Source organism: Octopus sinensis, linkage group LG25 (assembly GCF_006345805.1).
Source record: "Octopus sinensis linkage group LG25, ASM634580v1, whole genome shotgun sequence".
Lineage (NCBI taxonomy): Eukaryota > Metazoa > Mollusca > Cephalopoda > Octopoda > Octopodidae > Octopus > Octopus sinensis.
The window spans coordinates 18,252,008-18,273,607 of NC_043021.1; the positions used below are offsets into that span (position 1 = coordinate 18,252,008).

General features: G+C 40.6%; 1 protein-coding gene across 4 annotated transcripts in view; it reads left to right on the forward strand.

Moving 5' to 3' along the window:
• The window catches only part of LOC115224231 (protein KIAA0100), a 437,418-nt gene that overhangs the window by 302,439 nt on the left and 113,379 nt on the right, over window positions 1-21,600 (forward strand). For all 4 annotated transcript variants that reach the window (XR_005003864.1, XR_005003866.1, XR_005003865.1 and 1 more), the window contains exons 6-11: window positions 2,077-2,137; window positions 4,150-4,233; window positions 11,420-11,465; window positions 13,969-14,016; window positions 16,028-16,110; window positions 17,424-17,482. Coding sequence is in view for 1 of the 4 variants with exons in the window: in XM_036513442.1 (XP_036369335.1) it covers window positions 2,077-2,137; window positions 4,150-4,233; window positions 11,420-11,465; window positions 13,969-14,016; window positions 16,028-16,110; window positions 17,424-17,482 (381 nt within the window). In the remaining 3 variants the exon portion in view is untranslated. The remainder of the gene's footprint in view (window positions 1-2,076; window positions 2,138-4,149; window positions 4,234-11,419; window positions 11,466-13,968; window positions 14,017-16,027; window positions 16,111-17,423; window positions 17,483-21,600) is intronic.

Here is a 21,600-nt window from a genome sequence, read left to right on the forward strand (position 1 = left end):
GGACAGGGTAAAATATCTTGTGTAAGGACTTTGGGAGTTGAGACCCTTCAAAGGTTGGGAAAGAGAGAGCTGGATGGCTTATGTTGGCCTGAGTGAAGGGGATTTTGTTGGAGAGGTAGTTGAGTGGAGCAGAGGCTGTTGTAGGAGTGCTAATAGCAGAGGCAGTGAGAAGAAACAAACATATTTGTGAGGGAGTGGTTGTCACCTATTGGTGATTGAACTATTGATAATCAATTGAATGGCTTCCTTTTGGGTTTGATCTTGGATATTTGTATTTGTAAAACCAGCATTGTTTTTAGACAAGTGAATGATATATGCGTGTGTTTAAGATATTTGGATTATAACCTGTAATGTTGTAGTGGGCAGTAATAACAGCCTCTAATCATAATTTTCTCATACTGAAATGTTTAATTGACAAACTTCCCCGCCCCCAAGTTACTGGCCTCACACCAATATTTGAAGCCATTATTATTAAGGTCAGCAGAAGGGTGAGCAGAATTGTTTGAGGACCAGACAAATGTTTAGTGGCATTTCCTCCAGGTTTTTTTTGCCCTCCGAGTTCTAATACCACTATGGCTAACTTTACCTTTCATCCTTTCATGGGTTAATAAAATAAAAGTACCAGTCAGATATTGGGGTTGATGGCACGTTAAAAGCACCAACCGATCGTGGCCGATGCCAGACCCCCCTAGTACCTGTGCATGTGGCACGTAAAAAGCACCCACTACACTCGCGGAGTGGTTGGCGTTAGGAAGGGCATCCGGCTGTAGAAACACTGCCAGATCAGACTGGAGCCTGGTGCAGCCCTGGCTTCCCAGACCCCGGTCGAACCGTCCAACCCGTGCTAGCGCGGAAAACGGACGTTAAACGATGATGATGATGATGTAATCAACTTGCCCTGGTTCCTTCAAAACTGGCAGCCTTCTGCCAAATTAGTAAGAATTATTATTATTGTTGTTGTTATTGTAACCATGTGAAGGCACATGGCTCAGTGGTTAGAACATTGGGCTCACAATGAGGTAGTGAGTTTAATTCCCAGGCCTGGTTGTATGTTGTGTTCTTGAGCAAAGTGCTTTATTTCATGTTGCTCCTGTTCACTCAGCTGTAGAAATGAGTTGTGACATCACTGGTGCCAAGCTGTATCGACCTTTGCCTTTCCCTTGGACAACATCAGTGGCATGGAGAGGGGGAGGCTGGCATGCATGAGTGACTGCTGGTTTTCCATAAACAACCTTGCCCAGACTTGTGCCTCAGAGGGGCACTTTCTAGGTGCAATGCCATGGTCATTCATGACCGAAGGGGACCTTTACTCTTGAGGTTGTACCAAATCTAGATACTTTTTGTTTTTGTCAAAATACCTTTTTGGGATTAACTGCTGTAAGCTACCACCAATAAATCTATCCCATAGTTTCAGGGTGGGTGCTAATCTATTGATAGTGGATATCAATGTTAATTCACACCCACTGTAGTTATACACTGAGATTAATACCCACCTGGTGTATGGATGTATAACTTCAATAGGAATTTAATATTAATATTGTGCAAGCAAAATATCCTAGATGGAAACTTCTTCATATAATAATCTGTCTGTCTGTCTCTCTTTTCCCCCTCTCTGTCACGCACACATACACACACACTTTAACTCACCCAGCACAATCTTTATATATAAAAGAGAGGTTGTGTGCAGTCTGTCTCCTATGATTTAGATTCCTAACTACTCCCACATTTTGCGGTGCAACTATCTTATAGTCGTGATTCATATCGAGCCCTTCTGGGTATTAGCGCGCGTCTACGATGAGTCTACGATTTCAAAAAGAATTTACCATCAATTTTTCCCATTTTTAATGCATTTTTGGCATATATAAGGGAAGTAACTCTCTAAAAATTTATTATTAAATCTCAGAATGTAAAAAGCTACAGTAACCCCCCCTCCTTTGTGGTTAGCCATATTGAGATGGCTATTATACTTTACATCTCTAAAAATGCTTATATAGTTATTTCCCTTACAAACCCGAGCAACGCCGGGTGATACTGCTAGTATGTTATAAAACTGTTTCCCATTTCTTGTTCCCCTAGTATCCAAGCAATGTTGAACATCAACGGAATGGTATGTCGAGCTTTACAGAGTATTTCCCAGGTAAGTAAGAACCAACTAAGTTGGTCATTTGTTACATCTTGTTATTTCATTACTGATGAATAAATCATTGGTCCCTTAACCCTTTCGTTACCGTATTTATTTTGAGATTCTCTGAGTTTCTTTCAATTAATTTTAAATACAACAAAGAATTTAGTAAAATAACTTAGTTATCATTCAGCTAGTGTTAGGAACATAAATTGTGACTAATGTTTAGTGGAAAATTTTAATTCAAAACTTATGAAAACAAAACATTTGTACTACAGAGCCAGATTCAGCCGGATTGGTAACAAAAGAGTTAACAGAATGATATTAAGAAACAACAGATTTCTTGGTTCTCATTCCACCCTAAACAGTGCCTCTATGACTGTTGTTTAGGGTTTCACTTCATAATTTCATGCCTTTAAATTTAATTTTACTGCATAACATGTCAGGCAATTGTCTCCTGCTAACCATAGCCTCAGGTTGATTAATATTGTGCAAGTAAAATATCCTAGGTGGAAACGCTTCATATATATGCAAGTGTGTGTGTCTGTGGAGAGAGAGAGAGAGAGAAGGAGAGGTCAGCTATGGTTCATAAAACAGAAAGAAAAGGAGCACTCGCTATACAAAACAGAAAATATTGCTTTATATAATGACCAAATGAACAAGCATACTACGTAACTATTAATTTCATATAGGTCTAAGGAAAATTAGGCGAAACTAATAGTTATGTAATATATATGTTTATTCACACACACACACACACACAGATATATATTTTCTGTTATGCTAAGAAGTGGTGCACAATACCAAAAGTCAAATATGACGAAGAACTCTAAATCATTGTCAGGGTATCTATTAAAGTGAACTCAAGACCAGCCAGTTTGAACTGGCATCAAGTCGTATTAGTTGTAATAAGGATGTCAAACCAAATAGTGATATTTTGAAATCATTTAATACATATAGGTGCAGGCGTGGCTGTGTGGTAAGAAGCTTGCTTCCCAACCACATGGCTCCAGGTTCAGTCCCACTGTGAGGCACCTTGCGCAAGTGTCTTCTGCTATAGCCTTGGGCCAACCAAAGCCTTGTGAGCGGATTTGGTAGACGGAAACTGAGAGAAGCCTGTTGTGTGTGTGTGTGTGTGTGAGAGAGAGAGAGAGAGTATTTATGTGTCTTTGTGTCTGTGTTTGTCCCCACCACCATCACTTGACAACTGATGCTGGTATGTTTACGTCCCCATAACTTGCTGGTTCGGCAAAAGAACCGATAGAATAAGGCTTTTAAAAAAATAAGTTCTGGAGTTGATTTCTTTGACTGCAAGGTGGTGCTCTAGTATGGCCAGAGTCAAACACCTGAAGCAAATAAAAGAATATGCTTCAGGTTTGCCTAATATATGATTGGAAATACATCCATTACACAGACCTTCTTCAGTTGAAGCATTTCAAATTGCAAAATATTTTGAAATGCTTTAACTGGGGGAGGTCTATGTAATGGATGAATTTTACATTAGGCAGACATGTGAAGTATTAAATGATTTCAAAATATCGCTATTTGGTTTGACTTCATTGTTACAACCGTGTGTGTGTGTGTGTGTTACGAACAGATCTGGGGTACCAAACTGTTAATCTTTAATTAACAAAGTTAACATTTTCATTAACAATTTAACTTTTAAGTTAACTTTGGAAATTATTATCGGACTAATTAACTTCTGTTACATTTAACTTCCATTACTTCAAGTCCACTTAAATTAACTTCCATTAACTCAAGTTGCTGTGACGATCTTTAGACTCAAGAACCTGAAGTCCAAGCTTCGTCTACTGCAGCCTCTTGGTCAATGGGCTTTTGGCAGGTGTTGACAAAAGGTTTAGGACCCTCCTAGGAGATAAGGAATAATATCCACCCCAGGTTTCACCTCCTCTGGGTGGATAAGTATGACAACACCAAAGTTGCCAATGTGAGGATTGCCATGCTTTTATGTTCACGTCCACAGTCACACCGTCTCACTCTGGAATGTGTTTGACTTTCTCTCGCAGGAAGAAGATTCCCCGTGTTTGGCCGAAATTGCTATTGGAACCTACTTCGATATATCTGTTGCAAGGAACCTCAAGTCTGTAAAGGTAAGGGTTAAACTTGCATCATCATCATTATCACCATCATCACCACCATCGTCATCATCACCACCATGACTGTTAGTATTACCTATTTCTTTACTACCCACAAGGGGCTAAACACAGAGAGGACAGACAAATGGATTAAGTCGATTACATCGACCCCAGTGTGTAACTGGTACTTAATTTATCGACCCCGAAAGGATGAAAGGCAAAGTCGACCTCGGCGGAATTCGAACTCAGAACGTAGCGGCAGTTGAAATACCGCTGAGCATTTCGCCCGGCACGCTAACGTTTCTGCCAGCTCACCGCCTTAGTATTACCATCATCACTATGACTGCATGCATGATTATGATAATGTTCATCATCATCATCATCATCATCACTTTATGTCTGCTTTTCTATGCTGGTATGAGTTAGAAAGGTTTTCTAAACATTCTACTATCAGCTGCTCCTTTTTGTCCCCAATTCTTTCAGTTGTCTCTCATGACATGCAAGGACCTAAAACTGGGAGACATTCAATAATGCTGATCTGAGGTCGAAACTGAAATAATTACTAGTTGTTGTTGTTGTTTAGCCCTGGGTACTACATGTTCCAGTTATGACCATCCAGTATATTATTTAGACGTTGTATATCTAGGACTACAATATCTAATGTGTCCCTCCCTGTTGTTGTTGATTAATCCCAGGACAGTCGTGATCTAGCAGACAAAAGATTAAAGACATTTCAACCATCATCATTTTGTCTCTTTCTGATGCATAGTGTACCTGGGACTGCAATATCCAATGTGTCTGTTCTTGTTTTTGTTGTAGCAGTCAACTTTAAGATCCTTATGCAACAAAGCTGGTTTCACATATATAAAATTTCAGGTGTGACCAGAACCAGTAGACCTCAATTCAAAGGTGTTCCAACCGTGACCATCCCGTTTTACTCTGTAGGACCACTTTATTCAATATATCCACCTGTTTCTTTTTTTAAAAAATGGTAGGTGCAGGAGTGGCTGTGTGGTAAGTAGCTTGTTTACCAACCACATGGTTCCGGGTTCACTCCCACTGCGTGGCACCTTGGGCAAGTGTCTTCTACTATAGCCTCGGGCTGACCAAAGCCTTGTGAGTGGATTTGGTAGACGGAAACTGAAAGAAGCCCGTCGTATATATATATATATATATGCGTTTGTGTGTGTCCCCCTAGTATTGCTTGACAACCGATGCTGGTGTGTTTATGTCCCCGTTACTTAGCGGTTCGGCAAAAGAGACCGATAGAATAAGTACTGGGCTTACCAAAGAATAAGTGCCGGGGTCGAGTTGCTCGATTAAAGGCGGTGCTCCAGCATGGCCGCAGTCAAATGACTGAAACAAGTAAAAGAGTAAGAGAGTAAGAGATATAATCTGAGAGTGATTTGGCTACAATGTCTAGCAGGTCAAGCAAGCAAATAGTAGCTTCCCTCATCGGTTTCCAGAATGAAATAAACCTACATGGAAATGACCTGTCAGATATCTGCTGTCTGCTTTAAATCTTATTTCTGAACCATTTATGAAATGAAATGTCGAGGATGATAATTGTATCAACCATTAAAGAGATTTATTACAACAGAATTTAACGAGATCCTTTAATGACAAAACTACTTTCAGTGTTCTGTTATGGTTTAATGGAATTTTATTGTATATCAAAGTCTCTTTTCTTCTGCAGCTGCATGTGAAAATGGTTGATGGTATTAAGCAATAAGTTTAATGCCAGGAGAAGCAGATTGTCAAAACCTGTCCGCACACTTGTCTACAAAGCCAATTTGACAGCTATTTGATAATACAGGCGAAAATTAAGACTTTGCCGATGTTGTCATGCTTTACTAATTTTTCCATAAATCCATTTTCTGTGTGAGAAATTGGATTGCATTTGGCTTGAGGCAAAGAATGGAAATAATTCTACAATATAGCCTGATGGTGGCAGTGTTGGTGGTGGTGATGATGATGATGATGATGGTGGAGGGGGGGGTGAGAGTGGAGGTGATGAAGATAGTAATGATTGTGGTGGTGGTGATGGGGAGAGTGGAGGTGATGAAGGTAATAATGATTGTGGTGGTGGTGGTGGTGGTGGTGGTGGGGAGAGTGGAGGTGATGAAGGTAGTAATGATTGTGATGGTGGTGGTGATGATGATGATGATAATGGTGGTGGTGAGAGTGGAGGTGATGAAGATAGTAATGATTGTGGTGGTGGTGGTGATGATGGTGGTGGTTATGATGGTGGTGGTGGGGAGAGTGGAGGTGATGAAGGTAGTAATGATTGTGATGGTGGTGGTGGTGATGATGATGATGATGATGGTGGTGGTGAGAGTGGAGGTGATGAAGATAGTAATGATTGTGGTGGTGGTGATGATGATGGTGGTGGTGGTGGTGGTTATGATGGTGGTGGTGGGAAGAGTGGAGGTGATGAAGGTAGTAATGATTGTGGTGGTGGTGGTTGTGATGATGATGATGATGATGGAGGAGGGGGGGTGAGAGTGGAGGTGATGAAGATAGTAATGATTGTGGTGGTGGTGGTGATGATGATGGTGGTAGTGGTAGTGGTGGTTATGATGGTGGTGGTGGGGAGAGTGGAGGTGATGAAGGTAGTAATGATTGTGGTGGTGGTGGTGGTGATGATGATGGTGGTGGTGGTGGTGGTGGTGATGATGATGGTGGTAGTGGTAGTGGTGGTTATGATGGTGGTGGTGGGGAGAGTGGAGGTGATGAAGGTAGTAATGATTGTGGTGGTGGTGGTGGTGATGATGATGATGGTGGTAGTGGTGGTGGTGATGATGATGGTGGTGGTTATGATGGTGGTGGTGGGGAGAGTGGAGGTGATGAAGTAGTAATGATTGTGATGGTGGTGTGATGATGATGATGATGATGGTGGTGGTGAGAGTGGAGGTGATGAAGATAGTAATGATTGTGGTGGTGGTGATGATGATGGTGGTGGTGGTGGTGGTTATGATGGTGGTGGTGGGAAGAGTGGAGGTGATGAAGGTAGTAATGATTGTGGTGGTGGTGGTGGTGGTGATGATGATGATGATGGAGGAGGGGTGTGAGAATGGAGGTGATGAAGATAGTAATGATTGTGGTGGTGGTGGTGGTGGTGGTGATGATGATGGTGGTAGTGGTAGTGGTGGTTATGATGGTGGTGGTGGGGAGAGTGGAGGTGATGAAGGTAGTAATGATTGTGGTGGTGGTGGTGGTGGTGATGATGATGGTGGTAGTGGTGGTGGTGATGATGATGGTGGTAGTGGTGGTGGTGATGATGATGGTGGTAGTGGTGGTGGTGATGATGATGGTGGTAGTGGTAGTGGTGGTTATGGTGGTGGTGGGGAGAGTGGAGGTGATGAAGGTAGTAATGATTGTGATGGTGGTGGTGGTGAGAGTGGAGGTTATGAAGGTAGTAATGATTGTGGTGATGATGGTGGTGGTGGTGGTTATGATGGTGGTGGTGGGGAGAGTGGAGGTGATGAAGGTAGTAATGATTGTGGTGATGATGGTGGTGGTGCTGGTTATGATGGTGGTGGTGGGGAGAGTGGAGGTGATGAAGGTAGTAATGATTGTGGTGATGATGGTGGTGGTGGTGGTTATGATGGTGGTGGTGGGGAGAGTGGAGGTGATGAGTAGTAATGATTGTGGTGATGATGGTGGTGGTGGTGGGTTATGATGGTGGTGGTGGGGAGAGTGAGGTGATGAAGGTAGTAATGATGTGGTGATGATGGTGGTGGTGCTGGTTATGATGGTGGTGGTGGGGAGAGTGGAGGTGATGAAGGTAGTAATGATTGTGGTGGTGGTGATGATGATGGTGGTGGTGGTTATGATGGTGGTGGTGGGAAGAGTGGAGGTGATGAAGGTAGTAATGATTGTGGTGGTGGTGATGATGATGATGATGATGATGGTGGTGGTGAGAGTGGAGGTGATGAAGGTAGTAATGATTGTGGTGGTGGTGATGATGATGGTGGTGGGGTGGTGGTTATGATGTGGTGGTGGGAAGAGTGGAGGTGATGAAGGGAGTAATGATTGTGGTGGTGGTGATGATGATGGTGGTGGTGGTGGTGGTTATGATGGTGGTGGTGGGAAGAGTGGAGGTGATGAAGGTAGTAATGATTGTGGTGGTGGTGATGATGATGGTGGTAGTGGTAGTGGTGGTTATGATGGTGGTGGTGGGGAGAGTGGAGGTGATGAAGGTAGTAATGATTGTGGTGGTGGTGATGATGATGGTGGTGGTGGTGGTGGTTATGATGGTGGTGGTGGGAAGAGTGGAGGTGATGAAGGTAGTAATGATTGTGGTGGTGGTGATGATGATGATGATGATGGTGGTGGGGAGAGTGGAGGTGATGAAGGTAGTAATGATTGTGGTGGTGGTGATGATGATGGTGGTGGTGGTGGTGGTTATGATGGTGGTGGTGGGAAGAGTGGAGGTGATGAAGGTAGTAATGATTGTGGTGGTGGTGGTGGTGGTGGTTATGATGGTGGTGGTGAGAGTGGAGGTGATGAAGGTAGTAATGATTGTGGTGGTGGTGATGATGATGGTGGTGGTGGTGGTGGTTATGATGGTGGTGGTGGGAAGAGTGGAGGTGATGAAGGTAGTAATGATTGTGGTGGTGGTGGTGGTGGTGGTTATGATGGTGGTGGGGAGAGTGGAGGTGATGAAGGTAGTAATGATTGTGGTGGTGGTGATGATGATGGTGGTGGTGGTGGTGGTTATGATGGTGGTGGTGGGAAGAGTGGAGGTGATGAAGGTAGTAATGATTGTGGTGGTGGTGGTGGTGGTGGTGGTTATGATGGTGGTGGTGGGGAGAGTGGAGGTGATGAAGGTAGTAATGATTGTGGTGGTGACGGTGGTGTTGGTGGTTTAACTCCAGGTCAGTCCTGATGGAGTAAAACTACGCAAGTGGAAGCGGAGATGATGGTGGTCATAATGGTGATGATGATAGTGATGCTGGTGAAGGCAATGTTCAGGACAGTGGTAGTGGTGGAAGTGGCAATGGTAGTTGTAATGATGATGATGATGATGATAATGGTGGTGCTAGTGATGGGAACATAAAACTACTTGTTATTGAAGTTACAAGACAGTCATATAAATTTCAATCAATTTCTTTCCCATATCAACAGTAATTGAACAATATTCAATTAAGGGGGTTGGTTTTTTTTTGTTTGTTTTTGTTTTATATTGCAAATAGAATTGATCACAGCAAATTGATAAAATGAACAAGAAGAATTGAAGACGAAAGAAATGGAAAGAGTAGCCATGTGGGTTGGAATCATTGCTGCTGTTGCTGCTGTTGTTGTTGTTGTTGTTATTGGTGGTGGTTGTGGTGGTGGGGAAAAGCCCCAGTCATCTTGGCTGGAGCAGAAGACCTGTGACACTGAGGATATTTGATTGATTGTTTGTGTGAAAACGTACAACATAATTTATTTAACCATGTACAACCACATTGCATTCAGCTCACAAGCAAGATGGTGGTGGTGGTGGTGGTGGTGGTGATGACGACGACGACGATGATAATGATGATGATGATTGCTCTTCGCTTTTGAATATTGTAAACTAACTTAAACCGATTGTAAACTTAAACATTAAAACCACATACTCCCTGCGCTCCTCTCTTTGTCGAACAATTCAACAAAGAAGCCTTTACAGGAATCCAGGACTTGCTAGAAATAACAGAAAATTTCCCACTTATCATACCTTATTATGTGAATAAAAAAATTTTTTTTTCCCCAGTTATATTTTACCCAGGACTACATCATCATCATCATCAGTTAATGAAAAATTGACCTTTGATGATGACGCCGCCGCCACTGCCGATGTCGTAGTAGTAGTCCTGGATAAAATCTAACTCTTTTACTCTTTTACTTGTTTCAGTCATTTGACTGCGGCCATGCTGGAGCACTGCATTTAGTCGAGCAAATCGACCCCGGGACTTGTTCTTTGTAAGCCCAGTACTTATCCTATCGGTCTCTTTTGCCGAACCGCTAAGCGACGGGGACGTAAACACACCAGCATCGGTTGTCAAGCAATGCTAGGGGGACAAACACAGACACTCAAACACATACACACACACGCACATATATACGACGGGCTTCTTTCAGTTTCCGTCTACCAAATCCGCTCACAAGGCATTAGTTGGCCCGGGGCTATAGCAGAAAACACTTGCCCAAGGTGCCACGCAGTGGGACTGAACCCGGAACCATGTGGTTGGTAAACAAGCTACTTACCACACAGCCACTCCTGCGCCTATGGACAAAACTGTGGACAAAAAAGGCAAAAAAGAAGGTAGGCTGGTCCAAATTGAATTATTTTTTGGTCATCAGTCTGCTTGGACGCATTTGACCAGAAACACCATCTGAAATTCTGTTAAACCTGACAATCATATTGTACAGAATGATTTTAGAGTCTCTTTAGAATTGTTGAGACATGTTAACCCTTTCGTGTTCGCATTATTCTGCCAAAACTAATGCTTTTTCATCCACATTGTTTTGAACTAAACATGCATCATCTTGTAGCTGTAAGATTTTGATGAGGTAGCGCGGGCATGGCTGTGTGGTTAGGGAGCTTGCTTCTTAACTACATAGTTTCGGGTTCAGTCCCACTGCGTGGCACTTTGGGTAGGTGTCTTCTGCTATAGCCCCGAGCCGACCGGAGCTTTGTGATTGAATTCGGTAGGCGGAAGTTACTGCCGTGTGTGTATATGTGCTTGTAGGTGCTTGTGCCTCTCCGAAAGAGAGAGAGGGTAGCTGTTAATTTTAAAAACGATATTGTAGGGTAGGTGTGAGAGACCAGATTTGGCCAGTTTGACCATAAAACAGGCAGAATACTTATGGCCGGATATGGCCGGTTTAAATGCTAGAGGATTAAAGGGGGATCACTGTCCTAGAAGCAATTCCTGGACACATCGGGCTGCAGCCTTATATAGGAATGGTCAGAGACTGGGTTTTAACAATGAGCAGCTCTTGGAGAACTGGACTCAGTAAAGTTTGTCTCTTTCTATGCATGTCTGTCTGCCTCTGTCTCTCTCCTTTCTCTCTCCATTTGTTTGTCTGTCTTTCTCCTTCATTCTATATATGTATTTGTTTGTCTTTTGTAATCTTTCTCTCTGTATATACCCCTCCCCACACACACACATGCATATACATATTCACAAATACACGACACCCTGATTTATGCTGTACCTTTCTATTCCAGTCTGCTCGTATCCTGGTTAGTGAACCTCGTATGTTTATATCAGAAGGTATATATAATTCTCTTATTCTCTTACTTGTTTCTCTATCGTTTGACTGAGGCCATGCTGGAGCACCACCTTTGAAATTACTTTATAAACCAGTGCTTTTCAAACATTTTGCTGGAGCAGAACCCCAAGGAAACATTCCACTGGCTCAAGCAACCCCTGTGCAATAATTTAATAGTCTTATGCACACATATCTGCACAGGAGAATTAAAAATTACTGCTGATTTTAGCAGATTTGTAACTTCTTGCGGAACCCCTGGACTGTACTGGCGGAACCCTGGTTGAAAACCACTGTTATAAACTATATCTATGCATAAAATATATCACATCTGCACCACTGTGCTCTCTCTCTCTATCTAGTGTTTCTACACTTTATTAATCAAGTTACATGACTGGTTCAGGATACATGTTAATCTGAGTAAAAAAAAAAAACCAATTGGTCCTGAAACCAGTTATTGACTCACACGATCCCCTTAAAATTCTCGGGTACAACTGCAATATCATACTCTCTCTTTTTACTCTTTTTACTTGTTTCAGTCATTTGACTGCGGCCATGCTGGAGCACCGCCTTTAATCGAGCAACTCGACCCCGGGACTTATTCTTTTGTAAGCCCAGTACTTATTCTATCGGTCTCTTTTCCCGAACCGCTAAGTAATGGGGACATAAACACACCAGCATCGGTTGTCAAGCAATGCTAGGGGGACAAACACAGACACACAAACACACATACGCATATATATATATATATATATATATATATATATATATATATATATACATATATACGACAGGCTTCTTTCAGTTTCCGTCTACCAAATCCACTCACAAGGCTTTGGTTGGCTTGAGGCTATAGTAGAAGACACTTACCCAAGGTGCCACGCAGTGGGACTGAACCCGGAACCATGTGGTTGGTAAGCAAGCTACTTACCACACAGCCACTCCTACGCCTTATTATTTATTCTATAGTCTTATTTGAACTGCACCTTTGAGCACACCTTGGTACAGATTGATTACATTCTGTGTTTTGTTTTGATATTTTTTCTTACATTGAAAGTATTCCACATAACGTGTGTGTATACACCAATGCTGGTTCTCTTCCTACTTCAATATAATCCTGTCCCCTACCATTAAATCTCTGGTTTTGTGTTTGTTACAATTTATCCATATTCTTCTTGTTGTTGTTTGCCAGGAACAATCATATTTCACTCAATTCTCTTTAGAAAGTGATGTCTTTCAAGATTACTTTTTATTGTTGTTATCAGCAAAGGACTTTTGAATATTTAAATATCCACCCTATGACCTGGAGTAGAAAAGAAGATTCATTATTTACACTGGACAGATAGGCGTCCTCTCTTTGTTTGTTGTTACCACAACATTTCAGCTGTTGTACTGTCCAGCCTTCATCAGGTGTTGCTGTTATTTTTCCTGTTGATACTATTTTCCCAAGTCCCTGCCTGGAATTGAACTCAGAATCCAAGGGTTAGTACCCTGTGCTCTTATCCACTACACTATATGCCTGTAGCATCAGCAAAAAAAGAATACGTTAGGAATGAGAACAGAGTACCCCATTAGTCAAATAAAGGGTTGGGTTAAAAATTCCAGCCGGACACCTGATGAAGGCTGGAGAGTACATCAGCTGAAACGTTGTGATAACAACAAACAAGGTAAGGACACCTATCCATCCATTGTGAATAATGAACAGAATTCTTCCCTCAAAAATATAGAATAGTAAAGAAGGTTCCTCGTGAATATTTTCTATTGTGTAACATTCAGGTTGAACTCTTTAACTCTTTAATGAAGGCGTTAGACTTGACGACACTCAATACAAAGTATTTGTATGGTGCAGAGTGTCTTGTCTAAGATTTATCACTGGAGCAATCATGATAATGTTAGCATTAGATGTGTTGATGTATCTCTATAGAGAAGATGTATCTCTCTATAGAGAACACTTTGGCAATCTTAATAATCATTTCTATTCTAGGCACAAGGCCTGAAATTTTTGGGGAGGGGGAGCAGTCAATTAGATCGACCCTAGTACACAATTGGTACTTAATTTATTGACCCCGAAAGGATGAAAAGCAAAGTCGATCTTGGCAGAATTTTAACTCAGTACATAAAGACCAATGAAATACCACTAACCATTTTTGCCCGGCGAGCTGGCAGAAATATTAGCACTTTAACAATCCTAATAATAATGGTATTAGATATGTTGATGTATTCATGCTGAGTAGAGGGGCTTGCTTAAGGTCTAACACTTTAGCAACCATAATACTAATAGTTTTATGTTGATGTATTCATATAGAGTAGAGGGCCTTACCTAGGGTTTAACACTTCAGCAATCATAACAGTGATAATATTAGATGTGTTGATGTATTTATTTGAAGTTCCTTTGTCCAAGCAATGGAAAAAGGGTTTCTGCTGAAAATCATTGAAGAAACATAGCAATCCATACTGTGATAATTAAATGGTCAATATTTTAATCATTCAACTGGTTTTTGCTTTCAGGTTTTCTTAGAAGTATTCCAAAAGTAAAGATGAAAACAGTTGCTGAAGGTAGGACATATCTTCATCTTAAGGTCTTCATCCTTCTTATTCTTCATGATTAATTACACACTAAATGATCCACAGGTACTGTAGCAGATGATATCTAGACAAACTTTGTGTGTGTGTGTGTGTGTGTGTGTGTGTGTGTGTGTGTTCTTTAGTAAGAAGAGGTAAGAACGTACATGATGCTAGTTTTCAGTCAGCCTATACTGAATTTCAGGTCCTGTCTATGAATGTGTGTTTGTGTATATGCCTGAACTAATACAGACATAAATTTATGTGTGTAACTATATATATGTGTGTGTGTGTGTATATATATGTATGTGTGTACATATATATATATATATGTGTGTGTATATATATGTGTGTGTGTATATATATATATATATGTGTGTGTATATATTTATTTATGTGTGTGTGTATTTATGTGTGTGTGTGTGTGTGTGTGTGTGTGTGTGTGTGTGTGTGTGTGTGTGTATATGGCAGTACTGGCCGTTGCCAGTACAGCCAGACTGGCCCTCGTGCCAGTGGCACGTAAAAGCACCCACTACACTCTCGGAGTGGTTGGCGTTAGGAAGGACATCCAGCTGTCGAAACTCTGCCAGGTCAGATTGGAGCCTGGTGCAGCCATCTGGTTCGCCAGTCCTCAGTCAAATCGTCCAACCCATGCTAGCATGGAAAGCGGACGTTAAACGATGACGATGATGATGATGATAAGTTAAGTTAATTTTTGGCTCAAAAAGCTAAAAGCAAGGCCATGTAGGGGGACATGGAATTATGTACAGGGTGGTGTTCATGCAAAGAGTTCAGGCCATTTGTGGTCAAGGGAGACTTTGAACCGAGCGGTCGTCGGCATCTTCACTATCTCGTCCGGCAGCTTATTCCACGGATCATATATACATATATATATATGTGTGTATGTATATGTTTTGTGGTATGCTAAGGAGCAGTGCACAGTACCAGAATTTTTGACTTGAGTTAAATCTAACAAACTACTCCAAATCATTGTTAGAGTGTCTGCATAAGTGGAATCAAGCCTGGCCAGTTTATACTGACACCAAGTTTGTATTAGTTGTAATAATGAAGTCAAACCAAATAGTGACATGTTTGAAATTATTTAATATATTTCAGGTTTGTGTAATATATAATATGAAATGCATCCATTATGTAAGCCTGCCAATCTAACAGCGATTTGGAGCAGTTATATTTGACTCGAGTCAAAAATTCTGGTGTATATATATATATATATAATATATATATATATACATTGTTTTGTTTGGTCACTTTGCAAGTGAGTTGAGGGTGTGTGCAGAGACATGTAGTGTGGGATTGGTCAGTGAGTGAGTATGGGGTATATATGGTTTGGATTTAGTGGTCACTCTGCAAGCGAAGAGCTCATGTGGTTTAGGACTGGTCACTGAGTAAGTGAGTGAGAGTTGTGTGGATTCAGTTTGCTGGTCACTTTAGTATATACGAGGGGATGCTGAAAAGTGCCTGGCTTTAAGGGTATTGCGAAAGGCCTGGTTGGAGGCCCAGCATTCCGAGTTCTTTTACAGGGCTTAGAAAAACTGAAGCGCCACTGCATTAATTCAGTGAATCTGAGAGGGGAATATGTTGAATAATATCATAATTAATTGACCCTCCAGTATTTTTTTTTACCCAAACCCACCAACTTTTCATCACCGTCTTGTAGAGGACAAGGAAACATCTATAGTATTGGTTTTATAATAAAATACTCTCTGTAGACATAGTACAATAGTTGAGATATGACTACAGATAACATAGGTTATAGATGACTCTTTCCACTTATGACCTGTCTAACCCATGCCAGCTTGGAAAGCAGATGTACTCACTGCACTAACCTGTCCTTCCCTAGATCTATCAGTCTCATTGAGAAGAAGTATTTATAGACAATGAATGACGGTAATTCTTTGCCATTGAAATAAAAGAAATGGTTAAAGAATATCGTTGTGGCAGAGCTGCCTCAGTTTGACGATGCGTTGTGTTGTTTCTTTTGTAGAAACTCCCCCAACTCCTGAATGTGAAGAAATGGTGAAAGAATCACCAGAAGAAACTGCTGATATTTTTATGATCATTCCAAAAGTAAGTACTATGCTTCCATGAAATCTTATGGCTCTGTGAACTTGTTTTACTTTTGTTTATGTTTGTGTCCAGAAAATTCACCATCAGAAATTTTGCCATATAGGAAGATGAAATGTAATATATCAGCAATTTTTTAAATTGTAAAAAAAAAAAAATAGTTTTATAAAACCATTTAATAGGCAAGTCTTTATTTAGAAGCTTGAGAGGTGGTTGGATGGAACCTACACTCGCCTCCTTATGAGAGCTCAAAATCTCTCGTGGAAGCGTCAGCCAACCAAAATGCAAATATATGGGAAATTACCACCTGTGTTATCTCTTGTGAAAGGTAGAAGAGTCCAGTTTGCTGGACATTGTTGTAGAGCTGAAAACGTGGCAATTTCTACTCTTCTCTGGAAGCCATCTACTTGCGATACCAGAGGGCGCACACTCTCTTACCCTGATGTAATCTCCAGGGATACAGGCATCCAGCAACAGGACCTCCGTAATGCCATGATGGACCGTGAAGTCTGGCATAGCAGGGTAAATTCCATTGTCTCGACCACGGTCGAACAATGATGATGATGATGATTATTTAATGTCAAACATTAAAAAAAAAGTCATTTAACCCTTTAGTGTTCACATTATTCTGCCAAAATTAATGCTTCTTTATCCACATTGTTTTGAACTAATCATTCATTAATCTTGTAGCTAGATTTCGATGTGGTAGCTGTTCATTTTTAAAACGATATTGTAGGGTTGGTGTGAGAGACCAGATCTGGTCTGTTTGAACATAAAACAGGCAGAATACGTTTGGCGGGATATGGCCAGTTTAAATGCTAAAGGGTTAAAATGAAATTTCTTATATTGAATTTTCTATGACAAAAATGTTTATAGCGAAATTTCCTATAACTGTCTATGTTGTTTATCCACTCCAAGGATATTTAGACTGTTGGAAAAAATGTCTTGCTCTATGTTATGTTTCAGTTCTTTATGTTGTGTTTTGAAATCCCATTGAGATTAGCCATTGTAGGGTCTCATACCTAGCACTAAAATGCTACAGTATCTGGTTAAAACAAACAATTATTGTGGTGAGTGCAAAGTGTCACTTTTGATGAAACATCTCTTCAACCTTCAAACCTTAAATTTCCCTTGCTAATGGAATTTGCACCTTTTATTTTAATCCACTTTACAAATGAATAAAAGTCGCAGAATCTCATTTCTCAATAAAATTCAAGGAAATCTTTGTATTTTGAGATTTGTCTTGACTTCTTTTTTTTTTTAATATTTTCTATTGAATATGTATGTGTCACTGTCTTAATTTTGTCTTTTCAAAGGAATTTGGTTTCTATATTTCCAATTTGGCAGTCAGTATCACCCAGGAAGCCAAGAATAGGTATTGTATCTTTGTGTCATACATGTGTATGTATGTATGTGTGTGTGTGTGTGTGTGTAACAAAAAGTACATACACACACATTCAGTCTTTTTCTTTCAATTGTTTAGAATGCCCAAAGAAATGGCTGGTGATTTAGTTAGTTAGTTAGTTAATTTTTTGGCTCAAAAAGCAAAAAGCAAGGCCATGTAGGGGGACATGGAGTTATGTACAGGGTGGTGTTCATGTAAAGAGTTCAGGCCACTTGAGGTCAAGGGAGACTTTGAACCGAGCGGTCGTTGGCATCTTCACCATCTCATCTGGCAGCTTATTCCACGGATCCGCAACCCAGACGGCTCGAAATCAAGTTGAGTTGCAGGAGGAGAGCCAACGTAATACTACATTGGTTTATGTAATACATTGATTGCAAATAAATTGCTGTGCTGCTGAAACATTTGTAGCATGTATTGAACTGTTGTTGACCATTCATCTTCATTTATTACACACACGAATTTCAGTCTGAAATTTAAATCTGAATTATGTAATGTTCTTGAAAAACAAACAAAAGGCAATGAAGTAAATCCTATGACAGTACTACTACATGGTTGCTCAACCGGTTCAGTTTCCCAACTTCATTTGTCTTGATTAATTCTCTTTTAGTGTCTTTAATGTGATGGTCCCAGGACAGCAGTCCCAAAATGCAATCTTGATGGTAGCCATGGGACGAAATTGTGATCAAAATTTTTGTCTGGTTGCAAACCTGTGGGCCATAGTTATAGTGAATCAATATCTCATAACAACAACAACAACAATAATAAATTGTTGTGGGTAACTGCTGAGCAAATTGTTAAAAGGTTGCGTGTTCAAGCACTATAACTTCCAATTTGTGTGTTGCATGGGAAAAACCAAAATAGCTATTGACTGTCCAGTCTACCTAGCTGTAATACAGGTGCCACAAACAATTCAGGTAGCTGAGTCAAGTTGCTGTGTGACAGATGAACATATTGTTAGCTTACATTTTGACTTTAAATCTTTACACGAACAAAACTGGCAATAGATTGTGATGTTTCCCCTCCAGGGAGACAGAGATATCTTAGCTGTTCAGCAATGTAAAACCTGGAATATATCCTGTCATCCCTTCTCTACAATAATAAAAAGACCACCACTTCCCAGAAATAGCCATTGTACATGAGAGGAACTAAAAGGAATTTAGGCCCCATAACATTCTAACCACTCTTCTCCCTTCTTCACAGACCAAATACAATACATATATTTTTCTCTAGAATTAATATTAATTATGAAATCAATTAATCAGTATAATTACAGTTCTCTGTTATTGTACAATATTCTGTTAATCTACAGTAATCTGATATAATAGTTTATTTTATCTCTTAATCTGTCTGTCTGCAGTAATCTATCTGATAATCTGGTTATGTAATGTAATCTGTTAATCTACAGTAATCTGATATAATAGTTTATTCTATCTCTTAATCTGTCTGTCTGCAGTAATCTATCTGATAATCTGGTTATGTAATGTAATCTGTTAATCTACAGTAATCTGATAATGAACAGTGTTCTTTTTATGTATTTGCTTATGTAAACTTTATATTAATCTATTATATATAGTAATATATTGGTAAATGTTTAATTAATCTATTATTGTCTATATATAGTAATTAATCCTTAATCTTTTCATATGTTAATGTGTACAGTGAGTTATGAATTTATTAATGTCTGTAATGATTCATTCTTAATCTGTTAATGTGTGTTTATCTGTTAGTCTGTTAATTAATCTCTGTTGTGTGTAGTAATTTATCTGTTAATTGACAATAAGATTAAAGTCTCTTTTGACCGTTAACCTCCTATATAGAGATTAAAAAAAAAAATATTTCAGCATTCTGCATGCTGTGTGGTAAGTAGCTTGCTAACCAACCACATGGTTCCGGGTTCAGTCCCACTGCGTGGCATCTTGGGCAAGTGTCTTCTGCTAATAGCCTCGGGCCGACCAAAGCCTTGCGAGTGGATTTGGTAGACGGAAACTGAAAGAAGCCTGTCGTATATATGTATATATATATATATGTGTGTGTGTGTGTGTACATGTTTGTGTGTCTGTGTTTGTCCCCCTAGCATTGCTTGACAACCGATGCTGGTGTGTTTACGTCCCCGTCACTTAGCGGTTCGGCAAAAGAGACCGATAGAATAAGTACTGGGCTTACAAAGAATAAGTCCCGGGGTCGATTTGCTCGACTAAAGGCGATGCACCAGCATGACCACAGTCAAATGACTGAAACAAGTAAAAGAGTAAACACTCTGAAAGATGGAGTTAATTGCTCAAAAAATTATCAACTGCAATAAAAGTGTAGGTGGTAAGAAACACTCAAAAGAGAGCTGAACAGCAGAAGGTTTTCAGAGAAGAACCCAAACCAACCCACCCACTGTCCCTTAGACAGGTGTTTGCCCCTCCCCATCCTCTTTGAAAAAAGTTAAGAAATACTTGCTGAAACACTTGCCTGATTTGGGATTTTTTCTCTCAAGACTTTTTCTCTACAGTTCAGCTCTATTTTGAGATTCTTTCTTTCTACAACTTATTGTTGCTGATATTTTAGCATTTAACTAGCAGTATCGCCCGGCGTTGCTCGGGTTTGTAAGGGAAATAACTATATAAGCATTTTTAGAGAGTTATAGCCAAAAAATAGCAAAAAAAATGCATTAAAAATGGGGAAAAAATGATGGTAAATTTTTTAAAAATCGTTGACTCATCGTAGACATTTTTAGAGAGTTACTTCCCTTATATAATAGCGAAAAAAATGCATTAAAATGGAAAAAAATTATGGTAAATTTTTTTTTAAATCGTAGACTCATCGTAGACGCGCGCTAATACCCAGAAGGGCTCGATATGAATCACGACTATAAGATACCCGGGTTTGGTTAAACTGCACCGCAAAATGTGGGAGTAGTTAGGAATCTAAATTGCAGGAGACAGACACACAACTTGACTTTTATATATAAAGATATACTTATGTTGAGTAATCTGTCCATTAACATATTGTAATCTCATCATCATCATCATCATCATTTAATGTCCACTTTCCATGCTGGTATGGGTTGGACGGTTTGACTGAGGACTGGTGAGCCAGATGGCTGCACCAGGCTCCAATCTGATCTTGTAGAGTTTCTACAGTTGGATGCCCTTCCTAACGCCAGCCACTCCGAGAGTGTAGTGTGTGCTTTTATGTGTCACCGGCACGAGGGCCAGTCAGACATTACTGGCAATGGCCATGCTCAAAAGGTGTTTTTTATGTGCCACCAGCACAGGAGCCAGTCCAACAGCACTGGCAATGACCTCGCTCGAATGTTGTTTTTCATGTGCCACCAGCACAAGTGCCAGTATGGCAACGCTGGTAACAATCATGCTCGATTGGTGCTTTTTACGTGCCACCGGCATGGGAGCCCTGTCAGCGGCCCTGGCAATGATCACACTTGGATGGTGCTCTTAGCACTCAAGTGCCACGGATGCCAGTCATGAGGTGCTGTCATCGAATTTGATTTCGATTTCACTTGCCTCAACAGGCCTTTGCATGCAGAGGTTAGTGTCCAATGAAGGAAAGGTATGCATAAATGCGCTGGTTACACCACTGGCTTAGGCCATGGGTTATGGTCTCACTTGGCTTGCCGGGTCTTCTCAAGCATAGCATATTTCCAAAGGTCTCGGTCGCCAGTCATTGCTTCGGTGAGGCCTAATGTTTGAAGGTCATGCTTCATCACCTCATCCCAGGTCTTCCTGGGTTTACCTCTTCCACAGGTTCCCTCAACCACTAGGGTGTGGCACTTTTTCACACAGCTATCCTCATCCATTCTCACCACATGACCATACCAGTGCAGTCGTCTCTCTTGCATACCACATCTGATGCTTCTTAGGTCCAACTTTTCTCTCAAGGTACTTACACTCTGTTGAGTATGAACACTGACATTACACATCCAGTAGAGCATACTGGCTCCATTCCTTGCAAGCTTACGCATGTCCTCAGCAGTCATGGCCCATGTTTCACTGCCATGTAGCATGGCTGTTCGTACACATGCGTCATACAGTCTACCTTTTACTCTGAGCGAGAGGCCCTTTTTCACCAGCAGAAGTAGGAGC